Consider the following 26,300-nt stretch of genomic DNA (forward strand, 5'->3'; position numbering starts at 1 on the left):
CTGTCACTTCCCTCTGTGATCTGCCATTATGTACGTGGAGGAAAAGCATGCACTGTAAGCTACACGGAAGCTCCACAGGTCCTACGGGGAAGGGTGTGAGGTGCTCAGTATGAACCCCATGTGGCTTCAGGCCCATTAGCTCCAAGGACATGTGGGTCCCCGACTGGGAAAACCCATCTGTTTGGAAGCTCACCACGATGAAGTGTCAATTTTGGGGAATCACTACCTTAATATTCATTAATAGCTTTTAGGCTCCTAATCCCCTACTGAATGTATTTTCTTCCATAATTGCTACTTTTCAAAAGGGCTGCCAAAGTAGGCATTTCCATTCTCTGAAAAACGCAGAGGAGAACATGTTTTATATTCATCTGCGAACCGCTTGTGCTAATGTTGCAGCTCTAGGATACAGAGACTGTGGGCTTTCCTGGCATAATGACCCATTCTGCTTTGAAATGAACTGTTAACGCTGGCAGTGCGGAGTTTTTTTCTTTTTGTAATCTCTTTGGGTCATGGTTTTACAACTGTCTAAAGTGCATAGAAAAAATAGATTACAGAGGAAATTTTGAAATGTTGAAAATCTCTACTTTGGAGTTTCATTTGTTGGGCCTATTTATTTTTTCCCGTAAAATCTGTCCAGAACCCCAGTGTACTGTGGAGTAATTGACTTCAATTATTTGAGATGCTATTAGCCAATGAATGAAGTTTTCGGTAATGTAATTTGTAATCTGGCCTTTAGCCTCTACTTGCTTTCCTGAGAATGAGCATATTTTCAAAGAAAGCCTATTTTTCCATCATCCTCAATAAAATACGGTATGTAGATTTCACCTAGATTAGGGATCGAAACAAACCCACGCACGTAGCCTTGGCTTAATCTGTGAAGCACAGGAGGAGGAGGAAGTAGAGGACTGGGAATAACCGCGCAGCACGAAGTGCGATCTGGGATGAGCACCGTAGAATTTCTTCGCACAGCCTGGAAGTCGGGACAGTTTCTCCTCACACCTGGCGGTGAATTTCACATTCTCTAGCTGTACTTCACGCAGACCTGGCACCTGCTGATCTTCTGGCGCTGCGCGTAGCCATCTTTTAAGGTGTCTGGTGACGGCGCAGAGGAAAACTGCAAGTCTGGTTTCACCGTGGTCAGCCAGAAGCTGTACTCATTTGCAAAAACGTGGCAGGTGCCCTGGCGCCCTTGGCATTCGAGGAACGGCGCCGCTCTGAAATCCTGTAGGCAGCTGCCAGGTGACATCAGGGCCTGCCCTCCTCCTTGGTCCCCAGCTCCTGTGTGCTGCCCAGACAACAACAAAAAATTAGGGCTCAGACACCCGCAGGCAGCCCAGGTCGAGGCCTGCTTTTGACATTTTTCCTTAAATGATGCCATCAAGACCAAAACCCAAACTTGGAAGAAGAAAGAAGAGGAAGCATGTTGGGTAGGCGCACAAAGTAGAGCCCATTGCGTGACGGCTGGGGCAGATTCCTCCTGTAAATTCTACCAAAGCGCTCAAAAACATTAACAATAAAAAATAACAGCCTGTTTCAACAGACTGGTTTGCAGCATTTTTTGTGAGCCCACGTCCTGCTGTTGTCCGCTCCGAGAACACACTTACTGGCCCGTCCACCAGAAAGGGTAAGAGCGGGTGCTAGGAGGCAGCAGGCGCCGCGGTTCAGGGGTGGAGCGCTCACCATCAGGAACGAGTACCCGATCCAGAGGCTCCTCCAGGCCCGGGGACACGGCGGGATGGCCTGGTCCTGGCTGTGCACCGCCACAGCCTGCGCTGGAGCCTCGCACACGGCGCAGCGGCTCACGTGGGGTCGGATGTCTTCCTCCGACACGGGCGCCATGGGGAGGGGCGCGGCGCTGGCCAGCCAATAGGACCTGTCGTTCCTCCGGGCGTAGTGGCACACTTGGTGGACGTTGCAGTAGGCAAAGGGCAGCGTGCTGAACACAGGAAGGCAAGATCCCGCCAGACCTGGAGGGAAGAGGAGACAGGGCTGCGTGGGCAGCTCTTCCCACGTGTGGCGTCGAACACACCTGCTCTGGGCCGTGGTGGCCCCCGCCCAGCCCTGCTCCATTCGTCCCTCTCTCGTGAGCCCCAGGCCTGCACAGGAGCAGGGACGCATCGGTCCTCAAGGAGCGTGGGTCCAGGACAGAGGCGGGTGAGCAGACGTGGAAATCCAGCCCGCAAGCCTCGGAAGGAGAAGCCAGGACCTCCCCGAAGCACGGCTGGAAGGAGCTGCTTTACCCGGGACGCAGGATGGAGCCAGGTGTGGCCATGGCCGTGATGACTCCAAGAAGATGCTGCCTCCCTGGGGCTCAGAGAACTCAAAGCTCAGTGAGGCGCTGGGAGGGCAGTGTGTGTAGAACTCACTGCCCACTGGCGCCATAGCCTTCCTGCAGCCTCCTGCCTAACCAGCCGTCTAGGAAGGACAGAGTCTGCCAGCGCCCAGACTCTTAAATCCTTGCCTTGAAACTGCTCCGGGCAGCTCACAAATCTACTAAAGTGGACGGGGAAGCCGGGCAGAGTGGTGCACTTGCAATCTTAGCACTCTGGGAAGCTGAGGCAGGTGGATCGCAAGCTCCAGCCCAGCCTGGGAAACATAGCGATGTGTGAAACCCTAGCTCAAAAATGAAACAATTAAAATAAATGAGGCTGGAGATGTAGCTCAGTGCAAAGGTTCTGAATTCAATCCCCAGTGCTACAAAAAGAAAAAGAAAGTAAACAAGGAACACCCAGGGGTGACCCTCAGAACAGTCATGTACGTTAAAAACAAATGGGAGCAGGGCAGAGAGTTGATGCTGGCACCTTCCTTACAGAACTATCAGGAGCTGCCATGGCCCGACTCTCCCGTAAATAGAGGAACCCACCACATCTCATTAAATAATTTACATTTGGAAGTAAAAACTGCATTTTATGCAGTTAAAATAAACCCATCCAGGAAGATTTTTTTTCAACACTTAGGCCTTCATGCTGAGCTACATCCCCAGTTCTTTTTTATTTTTTGAGGCAGTGTCTCAGCTAAGCGGCTAAGCTGCCCAGGCTGGGCTTGAACCTGTGATCCTCCAGCCTTAGCCTCCCAGAGTGCTGGGGTTACAGGCACATACCACAGAAGAGTCCTTTCCTAAAAGCAAACAGTAACCGACTGCTACTTGCATATATGAAGACAATGTCTAATGCACAGGAAACATTTAAACTGATGGTGGATTTTTTTCTTCTGTTGTATAAAGAGTTCTGAGTTGGAATTCCTCTTCAGGTTTATTTTTAAAAAATACTTGATATACATGAAAAAAAAAAGCAAGCCAGGTGATAATCATATCTAGAATGAGATTCTTTGGCATCTCATAGATCATAGATGTAACAGAATTAGTTGGAAATTAGCACAATCTTTTTAAAATAATGTTGATCCCATAAAGACTGGTGATAATTAAGAAGCTCACAGGTCTGTACGCCCAGCCCCACGGTTTTGCTGCACGCACTGCTGTGGCCAGGGGCCGAGCAGCGTGCCCCTACCGAGGTCCTGGTTGTGTGCTTTCTCCTGCCCTTCCAGGTAGAGCAGGCTGTACCCACTCCAGAGCCGGGGCATCCCCATGGGGCAGGCGGGTTCCTCATCCGTTTGGCTGTGGACCACTAGGAGGAAGCCACTGAGGTAGCCAAGCCCACTCCCTTTGGGGCCAGGGTCGCCAGTTGGACCAGGAGGGCCTGAAAGAATAAAGAAAGAAACACAGTTTAGGGAGTTCTGTTCAACAGCCACCTCTACCCACCTCTGTCCTGGCTGTATTAGGGATGGAGGGAACAGCAGGAAGCAGGATGCACTTTGGGTTTGACCAACAGTAGATGGAGAATACTCATAAAAGCTTCTTCTGTAATGAACATGGAGACCTTTCCCCCTACTACTGGTCCCTAAACAGTACAGCATAACAAATATTTACAAAGCACTTGTATTAGGTGCCACAAGCACACTAGAGGTTATTTAATGCATATGGGAAGATGTGTGTAGGTCATACACAAATACTATGGCCTTTTCTAGAAGGGACTTGAGTGTCCTGGGATTTTGGCGTCTGCAGGGATTCCCGGAGAGGAGACTGTGTTTGATCCATCCAACTTCTGGGTGCGGGGGTCACATTAGCAGGAAAATCCTTGCCCTCTGCAAGTTTGCATTTCACTCAAGGAAGAGAAGTGACAACAAGCATAGCAGAAAGGGAAATTATGACACAGTCAAAGTACTGACAGGAAAAGGGCTGGAAGAAGATAATGGCAGAGCCCAAGTGTGGGCTCCCTGCCCTCCCAGACTGTGTGGGGAGCAGGTGATTCTCAAAGCTGCTCCTCCTTACACCTGCCAGCCCAGCACACGGTCGGTTCCATTCTGAGGAGGGCCAGGGCTTGGGACCCATGTGCACAACTTTACATCTCTTCTTTGATAAGGGACAGGAGAAGCAGGAAGACCTGGCTAGCTCTACATTCTTGTTGGCAGATGAGAAGTGAGCAGTTGTATGAAATACAACCAAGGTCTGTGTCCCTGACACTGCTAGGGGCCGCCCCACTGACAAAGGCCACCAATCACTTCTTCTTCGAGAGCAAGAGGACATCGGACTTTGAAATGAAAAGGCCTTTTGTGTCTGGGAGACTGGCGGCTCGATCCATCTACACCATAAACCACAGATTACAAAGTGGAGGCCTGCAGGCTGAGTCAGGTCTGTCTGTGGTTTTGTTTGACCTGGCAAGATTTACAATTTGAAATTTTAGACTTGACAAAAAGAGTGTAGAGCACAGTGGGTCTAACGTGTGTGTGTGTGTGTGTGTGTGTGTGTGTGTGTGTGTGTGTGTGTGTGTGTGTGTGTGTGTGTGTGTGTGTGTGTGTGGTGCAGGGGACTGAACCCAGGGCCTTTATACTGAGCTACATCCTCATCTCTAGCCCGTTTTCTTGCTAAGTCGCTAAGTTGCCCAGACGGGGCTCCAATTTTCGATCCTCTTGCCTCAGCCCCCCAGAGCGTTGGGAACACAGGGGCTCATGGGCTTCATCTTTTAGACTCACAGCTCCTTTGGGCTGCAGACCCCACTCAGCCCTCTTCACTCACTGCTACTCATTATCAGCCTGGACTTGGACGCTACTTTCTGAAGATGCTGCTGTCTTAGGGTCTTCGGGGCCCTGCTGCCCACGGTACTGCCTGGTGCCCTTCCTTCCTTCCCTTCCTTTCCTGTTCTCCCTCCTTCTGTTCCTCCCTCCCTGCCTGCCTGCCTTCCTATTTTTGGTGTGCTGGTGATGGAATTCGGGCCCCTGCACGTGCTAGGCAAGTACTCTTCCCTCGGCCCTGCATGATGCTTCAGATTTCTATTCTGAACAGTCATACTTCTCCCTTTGGCTACTCTCTAATTTTTTCCAGAAGAGCCCAGGATTCTACAGGAATGCATTGTTGGCCTTACGATGAGATGAAGTAAATTCAGAGAACCAGAAGCCGGGAACTTCAGCTGGCTGCAGAGGGTGAGACCCGTCCCCAGGACCCTCAGCACAGCCTGTCAAGGGTGGCCACGTAGCAAGCCGGGGCGCGGGACCCTTCAAGAAAAGCAACCAACAATCGAGCCTGGCGCAATGCTGTGGAGCAGTGCGGGAGAACCGAGAATGCAGGACCCAGATGGGTTTCATGAAGGGTCGGCACCATGAGAACAAGGGAGATGCAGCCTGAGCTCCTCTGTTGTCTTTGTCTCCCTGATACCCGCTCAGCTGGTAACTAAGGCAGATGCTTTGAGCAGTAGTCAGTTTGCAAAGCGACTTCACGGGCAGAGCCTTGGTCTTCAGTGCATGGTCTGCAATGTCAGAAAAACAGAGGAGAAACAGAAACTCTACCTGGTGCTCCAGGGCAGCCGGCCTCTCCGCTGTCCCCTGTGTGCCCGGGAGGCCCGGGAGGCCCAGGGACTCCATCCTCGCCCCTCCTGCCATCCGGCCCAGGCTTCCCTTTGCACCCTGCACAAAAGTTCACAAAAGTTCACAACAGCGGTGGCAAAAATTGCATGACTCCTGCTAGCAGTGACCATGTGCTTATGCCTGCCTGCCTTCCCGGGGCTTCCTTCCCTTCCCTGCATCTGCTCATTTAGTCTTCCCGACTGAATGAAGTTGGGGTTATACCTTCTGCACTTGGCTGCTAGGGTAACTGAGGTTTCGAGACGTCAGGTAACTTATTATTATTTTTTGGTACCAGGATTCGAACCCAGGGCCTTTGGCTTGCCAGGCAGGCGCTGTGCTGCTGAGCTACATCCCTGGCCCTTGACCTGATTAAGGCAACAAACCAGTAAAGGGATTGGCCAGATTTGAAGTCACAGACTGAGGAGCTGTTGAGACAGAGGTTTTTCCATTTTTTTCACGTTATTGTAATTTTGCCCTTAAAAGTATCAATTAATCAATATTTGATTCAATATTATCTGTCTTTTTTTTTTTAAAGCCTAGATGGAAAAAGGAATGGAAATTAATAGGATTCAGTTGGGGGTCAAGTTTGGAGCCAGATAAGAGCAATATTTGTTAAAAATTGAGCATTCCCAACGTGCTAGGTACCAGGATGCTTCCTCTACACGGATTATCCAAGTCTGGCTTCCAGGCAGCCTCAGGACTCTGTGGGCTCACAGCTCACAGGGCAGGAGGGAGGGAGGCCGGCTCGGAAGCCTCACAAGCAAGAGCAAGCCGTGCACAGAGCAAGCTCGGTCCAGGGGGCCTCGGTGTGGACTGGCTGCAGCCCATCAGACAAGTGAATTAACAACGGACACTGAGCCAAACCCTGTGCTTAAGCACCAGCCCTGTCAGGATGCAGGAGGCTTGAGGAGGTTTGATCTGGTTTGGGCAAATGAGCAGAAATCAGGGGCCCCGTGCAGCTTCCCTTGCGGTTGTGCTGGGCAGCAGGGTGTGGTGCCATCCACACTTGGTCCAGAGCTGCCGGCCTACAGCACCCCTGGCTGATAACCTTCCCCTGCATCCCACACAAGCACCATCCTGAAGACACAAGCATTGCTGTTCCCAGGAGCAGAGCCCACAGAAGTCCGACTCCAAGTCCTCTAGCATCTGCCCCGACAAGACTGGGCCAGGGCCTGGGAGTCTGCATTTCCAAAAAAAATTCCAACTGAGGCTGATGCTGCTGGTGCCAGGGCCCACATTTGAGAACCACCCTTCTAGGTAATAAGTTAAAGTTTGAAACTCTTTTGGTAATGTACTTTTTATACAGTGGACCTTTGACTTACGAACTCAATTTGTTCCCAAGGGCTGGCTGTAACTCAAGTTGGTCAACTGAAGGCTCAGGCTCCTCTACACTGCCTTCAAAGTCTCTCCCCTGTACACAGGCAGATCTCAGTGTCCTCAGAGAAACACTGGCTCAGGATTTCTCAATTAACCCACACAGGAAAGGATGCTATCATGTTCCTTCCAGAACTCTGTAAGGGCTAAATCTGTATCTGAGACCATCTGGAAGCACAAGTGGCTGGCATTCAGGTTATAACTCAAGGCTTTGGTCATAAGTTAAACTAAAATTCCAGTCATAACCCAAGTTGTTCGTATGTCAGGCTGGTCATAACCAGAAGGTCCACTGTATTTTGAAAATCGTATTTCTGCTTATTTGGGGGGGGGGCTGTTTTTCAATATTTTTTTCTTTTTCTCATTTTTACCAATTTTTAAAGTAGAAATTCTACTCGAGGAATTTATCTTAAGGAAACAACAATAATAATGACAAGCAGATTTACTGTTTATTCTGTCAAGCAGTGTTCTTTATGATACTGAACTCAGTTTTCAGTCTTCTTTTACAGATAAGGAAACTGAGTCACAGAAAGGCTATGTGGTTGTACAGGTGTAGTCAGGTTTCAGAATCTCCATTTGTAACCATAGCACATTTTCATAATCAGGGATGCTTAGGGTAAGAAACTTATTATCCAGAAAGATATTCATTACCAATTGCTTGTCATAATCCATTTAAAGTAGAAACACCTTAAATCAGAGTTGTCCTTTCAGTCATTCCCCGGCCAGCAGCAACACTACCTGGGAACTTGTCAGAAACAAGGAATCTCAGAGCCCTGACAGGTAAGGAGGCCAAGTCCAGGGTGGGGCCCTGAAATCTGCATTCTAACAAGCTTTCCAGGGGACCCGGATGCTCCAGGAAGCTCGAGGACTCGGCCTTCAACGTTACTCGCAACCCCGCCTCCCTCCCCCTGGGTTAACTCCGGCTGTTACAGATTCCCAGGAGGCCCTGAGTGAACGCTCAACACATCTGTCTCGATTTGGCCAATCCCTTCATTTTCCGAGAGCCTATTGCTCCAAAGGGCAGGGCCTTGTAGGATTAATTTATTTCTTGTGGAGCGGCTAGCACCAAAGCACTCAAAAAATAATTCATGAACGTGGCTCAGTAAATTATGCCCATCAAATAATGCAATGTTCTGCAGCCAGGAGAGATAATAGTGTAGAAAAACATGTAATGACAGAGAAGTTGAGAAGAGCAGTTTACAAAAGAGTATGCCTACGATCTTTTTAAAAACTTGTGCTAAAGTAAGATGAAAGATACATAGGCAATAGTGCCCTTTAAAAATATGTTTTGTTTCTTTACTTTTTATATTTATTTGTATAATAAGTATTTGTTTTTCCTTTACCAAATAACTGTTCCCAGGCTAATGCCATCATGTCCCATCCCCTACCACACTTCTCTCTACACAAATAGTTCTCAACACTGGGCAGTTCTGCTCATCCAAGAATGTTTGGCAATGTCTGGATCCATGTTTGGTTGTCACCTGGGGGAGGAGACTGATACCTGCACATAAAGGGCTAGAAGCCTGGAATGCTGCTACACTCGCTACAGAGCATAGGAGGACCCTGCAGGAGAGCGGGTTGTCTGATCACAAATATCAGCAGTGCTAGGCTGACAAACCCTGCCCCACGCTGTAGGCTACACCCAAGGATCATGCACTCGTTCCTCAAACACTCATTTCACACTTCCCATGACAGACAGCAGTGCAGAGGTGCAACACAGAATAAGAGAAAGCCTGGCTTCAAGCTGCTATGACCTCTAGAGTGGTGGGTGTAGAGTCACAGCTTGTGAGTCCCCCTGGCCGGGTTTGTGCCATGGTTCTGCTGGCCACACATATCCACTGAGTATTGTCTGCACTGCTTTCAGGCTGTGGCACCAGAGCTGAGCAGTCCCTGTAGAGACCATCTTGCTCCGAAGCCTACAACATTCACTACCTGGATCTTTACAGAAAATGTTTTTGGGTCCCTGGTCTAGGAGGATGCACAAAATGAATCGGCAAAGAAGAGGGGGCCCAAAGACAGAAATGTCGTGGGAGTAGCCCCAGAGTCAGGCCAAAGGGTCCCCAGGGAACCTGGACCATGGAGTCCTTCAGCCCACGCCTTGAGACCCTGGGGAGAGGATGACGCCTCACCCAAAGGACTGAGCTGAGCGAGTCTTGTTTTGTCTTGTTAGGATAATAATCACATTCTGTAGAAGAGAGCTCAGCTCGGCATGTCCCACTGCCAGCAGGCAGGGCCAAGGGCCCCAAGGAGAGGGCACCAGAAGCCAGAGAAGGCCCCCTTATGGCCACCTGCAGCACGGCCCATTGTACCTGGCGGACACAGCAAGCACATCCTCTCTCAGAGGCTCACAATCTATACGGAGAATCTTGTGTGGATGCAAGATCCCTGTCCAGGTGTACAGAATTTACCTATGGCTATTATTTTTTTCGTGGTTACTTTGGTTGTTTTCCAAAGCTGCCATGATGGCTGAATCCAGGCATGACCGAGTCTCAGTTCTGATGTGGGGGTGAAGCAGTGGGTCTCAGCGCTGGCTGCTCACTGTGGTCAGCTGCATGGCTTTTCAAAACACAGATACTCAGGCCCCAGCTCCCTCCACGCCCAACCGGTTTGCCATGAGGCCCAGGACAGCACTCATAGAATACAGCTAGGGTTTCTCAAACTTGAATATGAGCACAAATATCACCAAGATCTTGTTAAAATTCAGACTGTGATTCAGTACTTCTGGGAGTAACACTGAGTTGCTACTGGTGCTGCAGTAGCAAGGATGTAGCTGCTAACTCGTTAATGGGTTATTAGACCAACCTGCCCTTCCTCTTCTTTTCCTGCCTCCCTGTAGGGCAATTCTGGCTCTACAAAGCCCAACCTGCCATAAAGCTCTGCTCAAATGCCAGCTCTGGCTGGGGTCTCCGCAGCTCAGCAGTCCTCCACGTGGGTACAACTCCTGTGGAGAACTGGCCTAGGACCTGTGGCTTGCAGATCCATTAAAGCATGAATTCTAATCTAGCATTGTGTTCTAGTGGCTACTTCTGCCATGAGATTTTAAGACCCTAGAAGGAGAAAACACATCTTAATCATCTTTGTATTGCCCACAAGAGTATACTACAGAGAGTAAAGAGAATCCAGAAGTTACTGAATTGAAGTTGCAGATCTCCATTATAGGTCACATCTATTTGAGAGTTATTTTTTTAATTGGAGGGCCTCAACTCTTGACATTGTAAATATAAGCATATCATGTTAGCTTGATTTTATTTTTATCATCTATCTATCTCTATCATCCATCCGTTTCCTGTGGTACTAGGGATTTACCCAGGGCCATCACCCTAGGCTACATCCCCACCTATTTGTTTGTTTGTTCATTATGAAGCGGTTAAGTTTTCCAAGCTAGGCTCAAACTTCTGATCCTCCTGCCTCAGCTTTCTAGAGTGCTGACATTATAGGTATGTGACATCACACTGGACTACATCTTGGTTTTAAAATGAGTTTGAGTGACCAGTTACACCAACTGACAGAGAACTTTATCCAGGCAATGAGTCCAAAGAAAGAGAATTTAACTGACCCAATTCTCAGAGCTCATGGGCTGTTAAAGGAAATCACTACAACCGACACCCAATTAACTTTGTGCACCAACACAGATGCCATACGGAAAACACCAACACACTGCACGGTAACTTGAGGAAGCCTCCGGAGCTGATTTGGCCTCTACCCAAGAACACCGAGACTCCCCATGAGGGAACCTCTCTTGGTTACTTAGCTTCTTGGGGCTGAGGAACTATGAGAAAAATAGGGGCAGTACTGTAAAATTCATTTTTGCTTCCAATTCCTTTGGCCCTAAACCAAAAGAACTGAAATTACAGCAAGGCAGTGGGAAAACTGGAAGAAGGACCAGCCTTATGCCTCCTCTTCCAGTAATTTTTGTATAGGGTTTCTGGATTCACAGACACTGCCAACCACTCTGAAGACACCAGTACCTCCCGGATGCCCAGGCCCAGATTTCCTAATCTTTTTAAAATTACCCACTGTCAGAAGATACGTGAAAAGAAAGTAAACCATTTAGAGAATATTTTTTAAAAGAAGAGTTTGGTTTAATACTAATAAGGGTCCTTCCACCATGACCCTGATGGAACAATGCTCAGACTGATTAGAGGACTATTCCTTCTCCTTACCCCTTGGCTAACCCTTCTCATAGGCTCTCTTTCTGCTCCACTGAATCTTAATTCAGAAGTTTTTAATTCAAAAACAAGTTAACAGCTACAAAAGACTATTAATAGGGTATCTACTCTGCTGTGGTAAATGGTTTCATAAGCCCATGCCCAGGAGCTGGCCAAATTTAAAAGATATATGAAGAAGTTCAACAGTGATAGAAGGGATCTGTAGATCTAGTTAGCATAGGATTAAATATTTGGATCTCTGTTTTAAAAAAAGGTAAAAGAGGAAGGACATTTTCATGTATTTCAGCTATGAATGATGCAAATAATGAACAGACTAAGGATCATACCTGGTCCTGGGGGACCCTGCTGTCCTGGGAGCCCCATGGCTCCTTCTGGTCCTCGTGGGCCTGGCACCCCAGGAAGCCCTGGGATTTGGGGACAGGCATCCACATCTGCAGGTGGCCCAGCTTCACCTGAAATTGGAATCAGCACATATGTGATAGATTCATATGCTCCTCCTGCATCCTCCAGTTAAGGACGTGCTTCTTACTCTACACTGAAATGTTAAGAAGAATGTTCAACAATACAGTGTGAATTCCTGGGAGGCAGAAACTTGTCTGTCCCTGTAGGGGTACAGTGACAACTTCAAGAAAGCATGTATTGAATAGAGGAATGAATGCATGTAGGAATAAGTGAATAAATGTCAGAAGTATGAAATAGTGACAGTTGGCTGAGGCAACAATAATTTGATGGCCTTCACAGAATTCCTAATCTTTGGGCCATTTTTTGCTGGGATCCCAGCCACAAATGCCATTAGCAGAGGGACTGGTGGGTTCCTAAGTATCACCATACGATGTCCCTAGTTCTTACTCGACATAGCAGTCAGGTAGTTTCCTTAGTGTCAGTTACTCAACTGGTATTTCCAGAGTCTCGGATGCAATGACCTTTAGCTTTGACTGAACGGAATGATCCAGGGAAGCTGGAGAAACAGAATGATGTGTGGGTCCCACTTCCACAAATACGGCTTTACTGGGTGACAGGATGTGGCTTGGGCCATGCCTTCGACTCTGGCTGCACAATAAACTTGGGTGTGGAGCTTTTCCAAATTGTTGCTTTTGTGACCTCCTAAAGACATGAGCTAGGAATTTCTGGGGTGGGATTTATATGTCCTCAACCTCTCCACGTGACTCCCATGTAAGCCAGGACTGAGAAGCACATTATAAGGCTCAGTTCTGACTTCAACATTTCCGAATCTGGCCAGTTCCATAGAAAACAGAGTCCCTAAGTCAGGAGGTCTGCAATGGGACCTGAACGTCGCATTTCTAACATTTGAGGTGGATGATGGTGATCTGGGAATCTCACCTTTAGAACTACCTCACTAAGGGTCTGACAGTTTAAAAATCTTGGTTACGTTTCATCGCCAAGATATTTTTATTTTTTCTAAAACTTCAGTTAGCCTGTACTCATCGCTCAAGGGCTAAGAAATAACACTAAGCAATAAGGAAAACAGCTAACACTTACTGAATGCTTTCTTATGTACCAGGCCCTCTGCGGGGTTCTTTCCTACAAGACCCTGTCAAAGGCAATGTGTGCGTGTGCGTGTGCTGTTATTAGACCAGTACAGGTAAGAAAACTAAATAGTGGCAGACACCCAAACACATAGCAGAGTCCAAATTAAAATCCAGAATGCTCTAGCTCCAAACCCATGCTCTCAACCATTGCATTAAACATCTCCAATTATTCCCCTCCCCCTCCTCCCTCCCTCCACCTGCTTTCTTCTTTTTATCAATGCTGGGGATGGACCCCAAGGCCTCACACATGCTAGATAAGTTACTTTCTCACTAAGCCACATCCCCAGCACAAAAGCCCCTAATACATGTGTGATGAATTCTAAGAAAGCAAACATGTTTTAAAACATACCATTAATTTGATTAGTTATGGTCTTTTTTTTTTTTTTGGAACCGGGGATCAAACTCAGGTCCTTGCGTTTGTGCAGCAGGCGGCGAAACCACTGAGCTAAATCCCCAGCCCAAGTTATGGTCTTTTAAAATTCACACAACTGTGCATAATAATTTTAACAACAGCAGTGATAAAGCAGCAAGGAAATCCTAGAAAAATATGGCCATAACCACAAAAGTTTAGTCTGCAGAATTCTTAATATGCTTGTGCAAAATGGACTTGAACACCATCAGCTGTTTGGAATTTAACTCTTAAAAAATGTGGTATGAAACCACAAACAACACAAGGACATATACAGTTTCATAATAGGTCTAGTTCAATGTCAAGCTTGGCTTTTCCACCAGGCTTGACTTCAGAGGTTTGCATGGAAACAGTTCCTATCTTCCCTGAATAAGTGGGACTTTTCCAGTGGGGGCAGAATACAGAAAGGGGCACAAATGCCTGTTGTTTGAGATTTAGAATCTTGATGTTATCTTCAAATGAATTTCTACATACAATCACAGATAGGATTGAAATGAAAACTTATTGAATATACAACTTTAACCTTTAAATATGAACATTTAAAATAGCAGAGTTAAAAATGGATTCTGTTGCTTTAATTTTTAATAATCCAGAACTGAAAGACAGAGGGTAAGGTTTTCTTCTAAAGATCCTAAAAATAATACATGGCATTTGTATTCAGGGCAATTTTGATTAGGACTAATAGCAGATACCTGGAAAGAATAAATGCAAGTGTTCACAATTTTTCTTTTTCCTTTTTGAGAAACACTTTTTATTTTCTTTGAAAATACCAGATACAAAATAATACGTTGCTTTTGCATCGTAGAGTACTAAGTGAACATTTTTCTTTTTAACACATAAAGAAATCTCCTTGAAAATGGACATAAGAGTGCAACAGGAAAGGCTTTTCATAGCTCCTCACTGGGTGGTAAGGGGCCATCCTTTAGTTGAGATGCTATTACTTATTTTAGGGGTAGTCTGTGTATTTTATTGTGGAGTTCATTAAAGGGACTTATACCAGCATGTGCTATAGCATTTGAGCAAGAAAACATTCATTCACATGTGATACCTGAAGTGAAATGACATATGCTGAGCACAGTGGCTTGACAACGTATAATGAGGGTAGCATTAGGACATGCTAATGTGAGGTTATTGTCTGTAATGAGGAAGCAAAGGCATTAAGAGCTAACGTAATTACAGCACCCCATCTATGCAAATGGAACAGTTTAACTTGCAAATCCAGCGGAAAGTGCCAGAGTTGAGAAAGCAGAACAAGGGGAAGCCATGAATTTCAGAGCCATGCTTACCTCTGGGACCTGGAGCCATCCAAAGCCAAAACAACAAGAGCATGTGCCGAGTTTCACACGGTGGAAAGAAATTTTAAAGTTGTGAATTAGGAGAGAAGATGAAATACATTGTTTGAGAACATAAATAATAATTTGGGACAGCATCAATGACAAGCAGAATGACAGCATCTTATTTACATAAAAATGTCTGCACTGATGTGACGGACAGGGACAGCTAAGATTTAGTACTAATGGAGTTTTCATCTCTACAAGGACTTGAAATGAAACTCTCTTGAGAAATATAAAATTCTAGTAGATTTCTCATGGCAAATTTGCCCAGAATTCATGTGCATAGGAATTCTGCCCATTTAAAACCTTGCAAAAATTCTGTATTAATTTGCCAGTTTTATAGGTTATGTCTGGAAAAATATAAAAAGAATCTAAGTACAAATACTCTGTCCTGTTGTACTATGATCGTTCATAACACTGAGCACTTTTATTTGTTCTCCAGAATGCCTATTTAAGAGAGTGCAAAATATTGTGAATTATTACTGTATTACTATGATTGATTTAGGATTTTTTTCTTTTTTATGTTTGATTTAGGATCTTAAAAGATATTACTTCTGCAAACCTCAAATGCACATATTTGTTTACCCTTTCTTTTCCCAGTACTTCTTTAGCTGACTTCATTCCATAATAAAACAGCATTGTTTAGAGTTAAATTATAGAGCCTTTTACCTTCATAGAAACTAATATACTTAACAGAAAATAGTTAAATAGCAAATGTAGGGAAATCCATTAAAATTCAGGGATAAGAAGTGAATGTGCAATGCTAACAAATAAAAACCATGTCCAGCTTTGCTTCTTGTATAAAGGAATATATATTCCCCTTAGAAATAGTATATGTAACACCAGCATTTAATTTTTAAACTTACTGATTCTGAAAAGAAATATTAGTTTACCAAACATGAAACTTCATGGTACAGTCTGAAACAAATATTCTCTTATATCAGAAAGGGTTTAATTCACAAGAATGTACTGATAGTTTCAGAATAATTATTTTCTGAAAGATAACACTTACAGTAAATGTTTAAACGAGTGTCGTGTGTGGTGGCTTGGAAGAAGGCCATGCATTAGGAGCTTACCTGGGGGACCTATGAACCCTCTCCTTCCTGGAGGTCCACGTAAACCCTTCTCTCCAGGTGCTCCAGGAAGGCCAGGTGGCCCTGGAGGCCCTGGAAATCCCACTGGTCCTAAAAGAGACAAAAAAGCATCAGCATGAAGTGACAGAAAGACAGGGCCAGTTGGTAGCGCTCCAGTCTATGAAAAATCAGGGCACAGTCAGTATTCCAGTTGAGATCACCTCACTTCTGTAAGAAGGACCGCCTCTGCCTGCAAGACACACAAGAATCAGCCCAAGAGACTAAGGAGGATGCGCCCATGGCCAGGATGAAATTAAACTAGAGCAAAAAGCCCTGGAACCTTGAACTATCTCTGGAGACAAGGGGTCAGAGTCGAGGGGAAAATAAGGAAAAGGACTGATGTCGGGAAACAAGGTGCTCCCCTGCTGCACTTCCCATCACTGTCTTCCTTGGTGTCTCAGGTCCAGGCCTGCCAGCAGCTCGGGTCTTTGTTGGTGTTGTTCCTTCTTTGCTTCCCAGTCCATCCATTAAGTCCACTCATTTTCTAGAGTCCAGACCTTCCTGGGGAAGCCCTCCCCGGCATCCCAGCCTAAGTCCAGCGGCTCTCTCTGGGCACCTCCTTCAGAGCACTGAGCTCCATTTACAGCGATGTTGCTCTTGGCCTGAGTGTCTGTCTGCCTTTGGGGAACTCAGCCCTGATACAGAGTAGCGACCCTGTCCACATTCGCTCACCACTGCATTCTTGTGGGCACCTAAGACACGCTGGCGAAGCGGATGGAATGTTTCCCACCATGCCCATCACCCTGCTTACAGGGTGGCCCTGACTCCCCCAGGAATGAACATGATCAGTGGGTCCCCACTGTTTCTAACTCCCTGTGGGTCCTTGGGAAAGTCACTGTTGTATTGTTATGACTTGCTGTTCCCTCAATCCAGGTGGAGATTCATTCCCTATGGTGACAACTAGGGAAGAAAAGGTCTGCCAGTTCCTTCCTCTGTCCTCTCGATGACTAGAGATTTAGCATGTCTGTCCAATTCTGATGCTCAATAACTGGAAGCTCACATATCTGCAGATGTAAGCTACCTTATCTAAAATCGGTGTTATGGTTAATACAGATGAAGAAGGCTGCTGCATAGCGCTGGAGAGATATTCATTGTACAGCTCCACAGGTACCATTTGTACAGTAGTCACGGCAGCCTCTTGGTGATTTTTAATCTCTTTTCTGCCTTAATCTTTTGCCATGGCTCACAAGTCAGAACCCAGGCAGGATCCTACTAATTGGGATCCTTTTGCAAATGTTAACAGTCACCTCTTTGATATCCAGCTTCCTTATTTCTGAAATAAGGAAGTTAAAGTGGATAAGCAGCATTGGCCCCTTTTCAACAAAAACATTCCATGAGCCAAATAATTCTCGTGATTCTGATACAGAAGCTACTGACCACATAAGGTTACTGAGCGTGTGAAATGTGGCCAGTCCAAAGTGGGTTGTAATGTAGTGTAAAACACATACTGGGGTTCACAGGCAGGAGGAGTGACATACTGGGGAGCGGAACTCGGCATGCACAATGTGAGCTGTATTATCTCGCTGATAATTTTATGCTGACTATATGTTAAAATAATGTTTGAGTATGTTAGATAAAATAAAGTGTGAAAGTTAACTTCACTTGTTTACTTTTAAAAATGTGATTATTACAGTTTTGACTTATGTATGTGACTTGTACAAGGGGTGAGATCACAATGTACAGTGAATATTAAATTTTTTAAAAATGTACTACAGTAAATGACACATTGCTATTAATTCCCCTCAAAATCCTCCCCCTCATGTCGGGCACACTTATCCCATCATTCTTGCCACTTTCTGAAGCTGCTCTAGAAGTTCTCTCTTGTGTTTTTAGTTAGACTGTCATAGCTGTCTCAATGTCCTGAACTGATTCAAATAGTTGACAGCAATTCTGTCAAATAAAAACATTACAGAGCGTCCTGTTCCACCTTATTCACAAGATCTGGCATCATGCAACTCCTGGCTCTTCCCCAAAGTCAAAATGACCATAAAGGTAAACATTTTGAATCAATTCAGGCAGTTATCACAGTGCAACTAAAGACACTCATAAAAGAGGACTTCCAGAACTGCTTCAGAAAGTGTCAAAAATGATGGGATGTGTGTTTGAAGCGAGGAGGATTAATGGTAATGTATATTGTACTGTAATAAATTTTTAAAGTAGAGACATTCACCTTACTTTTAGATCACACCTTGTATTTCTGTTCCCAGCTCTGGCCCAGAGATTATTATCAAGGGTATTATTAGGAGCTGAAGAGAAACTTGCTTCTTACTTTTACTTCCAATTCATACCCAAACCTGGAGACCCTCTGGGGAAATGTAGTGACGGTTTCCCTGAGAAATAGGAATGACTTCATCGAAGGACATTAACCCAGACCCTTGGGAGTGAAATAAAGTCTTCACATACTGATTAAGGAACAACCTGCATTCGTACCTTTTTGGCCATCTTTTCCATCACATCCTGGAACACCCTGGCATCCGGGAGGTCCTGGCGGGCCATGGGGACCTGGTGGCCCTGGCAGACCACAGTCACCTGGCTCCCCTTTCAGAAGGTCAACACTCCCATGGGGTCCCGGAGGCCCAGGAGCTCCTAACCACAGGGAGGAGGCAAAAATATTCTTTCATTCAAAAACAAATGTATATACTGGCTGTCTGAGAGCTTCTTAAGAAAAGCAGTGACCAGCAAGCAGGCCATCTAGGGAATTGGAAGAATAAGAAAGTACAGAAGTGACACAGAGAGTACGTCCCATGAAACCCAGGCTGAGAAATGATGTAGGCAGTGGGTTAGTACTGTTCCACAAAATGAACCTAAGCAAAACCTTCTTCCTTCAGAGCCATTCTTTCTGAAAGTGTCATTTTATGGCTTTGTGTTCATTATCATCTCACTGCTTTAATAGGATGATGAATGGATGGATGAAGGGGTGAACAGATGGGATATTTGGAAAAATATGCCATCAGCCAATGGGAAAGGAATTTTCACTCAACAAATCTATAGTCACATTTGCAAACATGTATCTATGTGTAGGAATGAGTTAACCCTAATTCTGTTCTCACTTAGCTTTATACTTCTTAGAATATTTTTATTGCTTCTATGTTTCTCAGTGTACAACCCCACCCTTACTGAAGCCCAAAAGATCCCAAGGTGGTGAGTCTGTGGGTCAGCCAGTATGAATGTGCTGTTTGCACTGGGCGAGTCATGGCAATAAGCCATGCTTTTCTCTTGATTCCCAATCAACTCTAATCTACTCCAACTTTGTTAGCTTATAATAGCTTCCAAAATCTTGCCCTGCCAGAGTTCATCCCTACGAAACAACGAGAGGGAAAACAGGCTCTCAGCTGCCCATGAGGTGACTGTTTCTGGGTGTACGAGAGGCCTCTGTATGAGTAGACAGATGCTAGAAACCAGTAAGGAGGTGGGAGTCCCTCCTACTGGGGATTTCAAGGGGCAGATAGGAAGTGCTTTTCCACATCGGATTTTGTGTCTTGGCACAGGTGATCTGAGAATTGACCTGCAAGAGGGAGGGGCCTAATTCTGGACCTGGATGTGGTCCTGAGGACCCACTGCCACCCACACTCCCACCCAACTGGGTCTAACTCATCTCCACTAAACCGATGAGGCTACTTGGGGCCTTCTGCTCTGCCATTCTCCAGTCTTAGAACCTTACCCAACTGGCAGCACCTAACCAAGGGAGCACTGCCATCCTTTGCCATGATGCTTTCATACCTCGTGGGCCATCAGGGCCAGGGGGTCCCTCATCTCCAGGTGGACCAGGATCAGGAACATCACCCTTAGGAGCTTTGCCTGGGGCACCTGCGGGACCTGGTGGTCCTGGTCTCCCTGTACAAGCACATGTTCACACATTAGCCACATTACATTTGGAAGGTTTTGAATTGAGAGAGAGGAACAAAGCATGTTGCTTCTTACCTGGGGGGCCTGCAAAGCCTTTCTCTCCAAAAAGGCCTGGAGGAGAAATTCCGGGATTCCCAGGGTCTCCTATCTCTCCTTTTTGACCAGGTATTCCCACCGGACCTGGTGGGCCCATTTCGTGCAAACCTTAATGGGAAAAATAGCATCAGTACTGTACCTTCTTTCATTTTTGCCCTGTTATCATGCTTGAAAAGTGGCTTCTTCCACAGAGACCAATCTCTGCCAGAAATAGTGGTCCAAATGGCTGCATACTATTCCTGGGTTACCATTGCTCTATTACAACCCATCACACCAGTCAACTATGGGTTTGATTTCTCTTATGATAATTTATCAGATTGAAAAATACAATTGCTTCGTCATAATACCAACCTTATGAACTTAACAATGGATGAAGCAAAAACAAATGAGGTAGAATAATAAATAGCTCTGAACAAACTGCTTTGTAATTTGAGTGGACACTGGCATATAATGAGAACTACCATAGTGTGGTTTCCCATTGGGGAGGGAAAACATCACTGGTTTCTTGGAAGGGGTAAACATTTAAATCAGACTGTTTGGAAGAGCCACTAAATAAATCCTACATGAACTAAGTTACTTTCTGATCTTCCAAACTATATAAAGATTTCATCCTTCTCCACCATAGATTCACATCTTGCTGCATGATTCTACCTTTTCCCCACAGTCACTCAAATGTACATGTTGAGTTCTAGTTCCTTTGTCTGGTTTTGTTATGATTTCTGAGAAAATCACACAAAAATATATATTATTTTAGTAGAACAATTTAGACTACAGTTGTTGGATATTAGACCCTTTGTGGTAACAAAAAGGACAGCAAATGTTTCAGATAATTTGTCTTAGCATTAGTAGTAGAGGGATGCCAAAGGTACTAATTAGATCCACTTGGTTGTACAAGCCTTTGCTACCCTTAAAACAATTTTTTAAACCCAGACTATTTATTTGTTTCATAACATTTTGAAATTTGGGCCCATTTAAGCAATTATTCAGAGTATTTTTAGTAGACAGTCCCAAGTAATACCAACAAAAGGTACTGTAAACCAACAGTTCCTTCTTAGGGTTTTCCTGAACACCCCTCATAGAAGTCATCAGCAGCATTAGAAATAGTTCTAATACTGTGTCTCCAGCCTAAGCTAGCTTTATTTCCAGTTTCATCCCCACATCTCATGAAGTGAAGGATCCCAGTGGAAGAACCTATTTAATATTATGGTCCACTGAACAAAGCTTGGTCTCTTGGGAACGGTTTTCATCTTACCTGAGGCACCTTTGGTTCCTTTCTCTCCCTTCAAACCATGCAAGCCATGCAGGCCAGGTAACCCAGCAGGACCTGAAATACACCACAGGTCTGTGTCCCAGAGGCAAGACTAGCCACTGATACCCACTCGGGCCAGTCATGGGCACCCCCCAGTGGAGGTACACCACAGGGAGAGGCTGGGCCACTGGCATATCTCACCATCTGGGGCTCTTTCTCAAGGTGAGAATCCGGCAAATGATTATTTAATACACTCATTTGGCAGAGATTTTCTACCAAGAAGCTTAATAGTTTAAAGAACCCCTGCTGGATTATAACCATGTCACGAGCAGATACAGTCTAGAACTACTGAATCTTGGTGTAGGAAGTGACCTTTAATTTGAAGACAATAGATCATTCTCACTAAAGGAAGAGATTAGATGAGAGGAAATTCCTGCCTTCTACCTTCTGGCCTTGGGATCTTCCTTCTCCACTTGGGTCTGCAGGTCCTTGTTCCTTCTGGATTTACTCATGATAATGTAGTATGAAACGATCACAGCTGACTCTGTGGCATGCTGCCTGCTGTGTGCTGCCACATGGATTTTAAGCACTGGGCTGCTCTGGAACAACAGACCTGTAGGTCAAGTTGAGCTGTTGCTATTTCCCTGCAATAGTTTTTTCAGAACCATTCTGATGCCTTTTTAAGGCAACTGAATGTATTTTGGGATAATTACTGAAGGCTCCAGGCTCTGTAATTAGCCATTATCCTACTGAAGCCCGTGCCTTCTCTGAGAGCCTTGTGTCAGGCATCTCTACCAGTCTGGCTTTCCTAAAGTTGTCACTGAGCCCTTCTGGTGGGAAATTTTCCTAAAGGTTTTCCAGCAGTAGACTTGAGTTGAGTTTAAGTTTCCCAAGTGAGCATGCTTTCAAATGAGAGGTGCTTAATTGTGTAGCATAGAGTTGGAGGGAGGGAGGGAGAGAGGGAAGGGAGTAAGGGAAAGATGATGGGCAAGGGAAGGGGTGACAAATATTTCAGAGCATCTCCTGAGGGCCAAGCCCAACTGAATGCATGACCACATGTCTTGTCCCATCAAATGACCCAGAGAAAGGAACACGGTCTCACCACTGGGCCGTGACTGATAAACTTCCTATTTCTTTGGTAGATCTCCCATCCGAGAACTATTCTTTCTCACCCAAGACTCGGAGCTCCTCCCCACACATACAGCCTTTTACTAGTTTAGGGTTAAATCTCTCAAATTTAGGACAGTGATGTCCTCAGCTCATGTGACTGGCCATGAGGAAGCACCCCTCACCTGAGCCTGTGATACCTACCTCGGTCCCCTTGTCAACCCTGCCTGTGACACATCTTCGTTCAGATGTCTCCCCAATGCAAGGGTAAATCACAGTGCAAGAGCAGGTCCTTTTTCAGCCTTTCTAAGCCCACACTTGGCATCTTCCCTGAGACATGTAGTAGGTGTTCAATAAATGCTTGTTGAATGAGCAAGTGAATGAGAAAATGTGAGATTAGGAGGGTGAGGGATTGAACAGGTGGAGAAAAATCTGTATTTAAAAAGTGGACTACAATTTCTACTTATATGCCATGCCTTTGATAGATTTATAGACATATGATTTAGAGCATTTAGAAGAATCCATTTGGATATAAATAACTTCAGTGCTAATTATTATCTGTTCATGAAAGTAAGTACTGGGGAACTGCACAGTTGGTTCTATTTTATTAATCATCAGCACTTGAAACACTTGCCATTCTCTTTTTGAGATCCCAACCTTAGACTGATGCAAATGAACCATATTCCCTTGCACTGGAAAAAAACGGGACTGCATCCTTATTTTCCCTAAATCTTTAATTTCCTAACCACTTGTAACAGTTCTGGCTCAGTTTGTTTTCCAATCCTCTTTTCTATTTTACAAACCAATATTTCAAGTTTGTACCAAAAGAACACAAAGACCCTCTTCATCTGCCAAATCTGGATATTTACTGGCATCTATTTGAAATGATAATAAATTTTTGAGGCCACTTTGCTATTTCCATTTGCTTTGATCTCCAGCTTCAGCCACCAAGATTGATGGCTTGAGCGCCTTGGCTGAGGGTAGAGCGTCCCAGCCTCTGCCAACTCTCCACTGTCTCATCAACACCATCAGATCTCCGGCTGTCACAGGCCAGCCCCTTGCCATTGTTGAACTGGCCGACCCTTCTCTGACCCAATGTTATCTTTCTAAGTTGAATGCAGCTATATCTGGGAAGGCTTTTAAGGGTAATTTTTCCTTTTGACTGAAAGCTTTTCATCAGTCCCATCTCTAAATCAGAAAGTTGTTCATGCATGAAATACATACACTGCAGATGAGAGGCAATTAGGTTAACAAAGCAGATTCCTGGGTAATGAGGAATTTTTATTCACCTCTCTGATGTCCTTCTGTTTAACCACCATCACATCACAGTCAACACACAACAGCCCACTGTTCTTCCTCTAGCTGTGGGTCTCATCTCCGTTCCAGCATAACTGCCTCCACCTGTACTAGCCAGCCCATTCTGTGTGACTAAATTCACACTCAGCTCTTGGTTGTGTTCTAGAGCCTGAAAATTCTATACCCCACAAGCCTTATTCAGGTTTACACTTACAACAGGGTGTTCAGTGTGTCCCTGTTTGCTTGGGACTTTCCAAGTTTGAGCAATGGTTGTTCCCAGGCTCAGTTATTTCTTCTGGTCCGAGTAAGATGGGACAGATGGCCACCTAACTTTAAAGCTGATGGGAAAGAGAAAACTCTATGACTATAGGAAAAGCTTGAATACTCTTATCAAAAAAAAAGTTTTGAAGTAAGATTCGGGTTTTGTTTTTTGTAATCCAGCCAATACACCAGTGCCTATTACGGGCATAAAATATGGTTTCCTAATGCAAAGAGCTTCAATCCCCAAAGGTATCTCATGACAGGCACTGATGAGACAATGGAAAGCAAGAGAGAAATAATCCTGATGGGAAAGAGCAAAGAATGCCACCAGGTAGGGAGAGGGCTGTGGGGGTGGGGCAGGAGGGGCTCGATCTTGTTGTGAGAAGAGGGAAGAACATCACTAAGATTTTCAGAGCTCTAAGATGCGTGGCTTGGCTTATCTTTCCCGATACAAGACATTTCAAAACGCATTTCTAAAGGGAAATGTTTTACTTGCCAGTAGGAAAAACATTCAGACCACATTCTTTATGGTGTTGTCATGCTATAGATACTTTTCTTTAGGGTTCTATATTTCCAACCTTATATTCAGGCCCAACTAGGAACTGGCTGTTTTCCTTTCAGAGGGCATATGCATATAGAAGTTTAAATCTAGGCATCGAGCCACTTTTAGCATATGTGAAAGTTAACGTTTAAATCTGATTGAACACAAGCAGGACATGAAATCCATGCAGCCTTTTAGACTTTAGAGCCAGCAGCTGGTTTATTCAAACAAGATCACCAGTCTCCTTGACTTATTTAGAACATACTTCAAATGTTTAGTTTCTCAGTTCAAAGTGTTTCAGCTGGAGTGTGGCTCGTTTTTATATCAGCATGATACACTGCAGCAATGTATTTATATTGTAGATGCTTTAATTCTGAGGAATGTGTTTCACTGTTTCGTTTTGTTAAGCCCAATCTGTCACTGCTCTGTTTGCAGTGAGGCGGTGTCACTACTGGAGACAGGGCTGCACAGGGCACGAAGGTGCGAACTGTGTTCTCTTCCTCATCTTCTCTTCTTAACAAGCTCATGTTTCACTGCACAGAACTGTGATGTGGTTAGAGATTACATGATGAGTAATTCTGTTATGGATCTAATTCTTTACCTATTAGGTTTATTAAAATAATGGCACCATGGAGTTATGTGACAAATGTAAAGTAATTTAAGGGAAAGAAGAATTAACAATAGTAGCATAGGCTTTGTCATTTTGGTCAAACTGGGGTGTATATTTTTTCTAATGGCACCAAGACACTTGAAAATCCTTGGCTGTTTTACTAAGCTGGGAGGGGAGAAAGAGGTAGAAATGGAGTAGGAGTGGTTAATAATGGTTAATAATGGAAAATGTTTTCTTCTGGTTGTTTCCTAACTTTTTCCAGACACACACACACACGCACACACGCACACACAAATGAGGGCTGTAGGGATTGCCAGAGACAAGAAATGGCTGCAATAACTAGGGAAACTAAAAAAACAACAGAACAACTTTTTTTTGAAACCCTAAATTCATCATAAATCTCTGAACTTCCCATTATTAAAAATATCAGATAGAGCACAGTTCCAAGCTATCTTGTCTTGTATATTGATTCTTCAAAATAAATGGCTTCCCTCTCCACAGCACTGGACCACAGAGTGTACACCACACCACAACATGCTGAAAAATTGGAATTATTTAAAAGCCATCTCATGGCTAAAGGAGGGTAATGGGTGGAAACATGGAATTTGGGGTTTTGAAACAATAAAATGATTAATCTCAGAAATGGTTTCCAACTCTTCTGAGTTTCATTTTATCAACATTTAGTATCTGCATAAATATATGAGCAAAGGCAGATGGGAGAGAAGGGAGAAAAGACACAAAGAGGGAGGGAGAAAAGCCAAAAAGAGGGAGGAAGAAAAGCCAAAAAGATGGTTACAGGGAAGGAAGTTTGCACTTTCAACTGTGGGCGACGGTGTAGACTTTGAACCTTATAGCTACTAACTCAGCTGTATATTCTTCTGTCTGTCCGTTCGTTTACTCATACTGCCAACTAAATATTTATTGGGTGTCTACTGGGTACTAGGGTGCTCCTTTTGCTTTCAAAAATCATATTCTATTTGGTAAGAAAGTCCTCTAGGCAAACAAAACTGATACCACATAGGTGCACAAATGACCCACTGAGAAAGTGCTTTTTCTAAAATGGGAGAATATAGGCTAGAGTTCAATATCATGGATGGGGGGAGAGCACGGTAATGTAATAACAAGTACATGATTATACTACACTATATCACATCATATTGTATTACGTTATTTTCTATCCAGAGGTATCACCAAAGGCCAAAACTTCAACCAGGAAAAATGCTCATCTAACAATGATAATGAATATCAATTACTCGTCCTCTCTAACACCTTATTCTTTTGTCTTTCTGTCACTTATCCTAATTGTTGAATGGATGTTTATTACACATGTTTTTTATTGTCTGTCTCTTCTACAAGCCAGTGAGCTCCATGCAGGTAGAGATCATGTCCATTTGCTTTCAATTCTGCACCCAGAATCTAGGATGTAACAGGAG

General features: G+C 44.7%; 1 protein-coding gene across 1 annotated transcript in view; it reads right to left on the bottom strand.

Moving 5' to 3' along the window:
• Positions 1–603: 603 nt before the first annotated feature.
• Col4a4 (collagen type IV alpha 4 chain) overlaps positions 604–26,300 on the bottom strand; it is a 165,928-nt gene continuing 140,231 nt past the window's right edge. The window contains exons 41-50 of the mRNA XM_087209310.1: positions 21,056–21,127; positions 19,783–19,911; positions 19,582–19,695; positions 18,292–18,447; positions 15,805–15,912; positions 11,762–11,887; positions 5,839–5,955; positions 3,507–3,695; positions 1,681–1,967; positions 604–1,285 (exon numbers count right to left, since the gene is read on the bottom strand). Coding sequence (XP_087065436.1) covers positions 1,022–1,285; positions 1,681–1,967; positions 3,507–3,695; positions 5,839–5,955; positions 11,762–11,887; positions 15,805–15,912; positions 18,292–18,447; positions 19,582–19,695; positions 19,783–19,911; positions 21,056–21,127 — 1,562 coding nt within the window. The 3' untranslated portion in view covers positions 604–1,021. The remainder of the gene's footprint in view (positions 1,286–1,680; positions 1,968–3,506; positions 3,696–5,838; positions 5,956–11,761; positions 11,888–15,804; positions 15,913–18,291; positions 18,448–19,581; positions 19,696–19,782; positions 19,912–21,055; positions 21,128–26,300) is intronic.

Source organism: Heterocephalus glaber, unplaced genomic scaffold (assembly GCF_053883595.1).
Source record: "Heterocephalus glaber isolate CG9 unplaced genomic scaffold, H.glaber_assembly_v1.0 deba00001004, whole genome shotgun sequence".
Lineage (NCBI taxonomy): Eukaryota > Metazoa > Chordata > Mammalia > Rodentia > Bathyergidae > Heterocephalus > Heterocephalus glaber.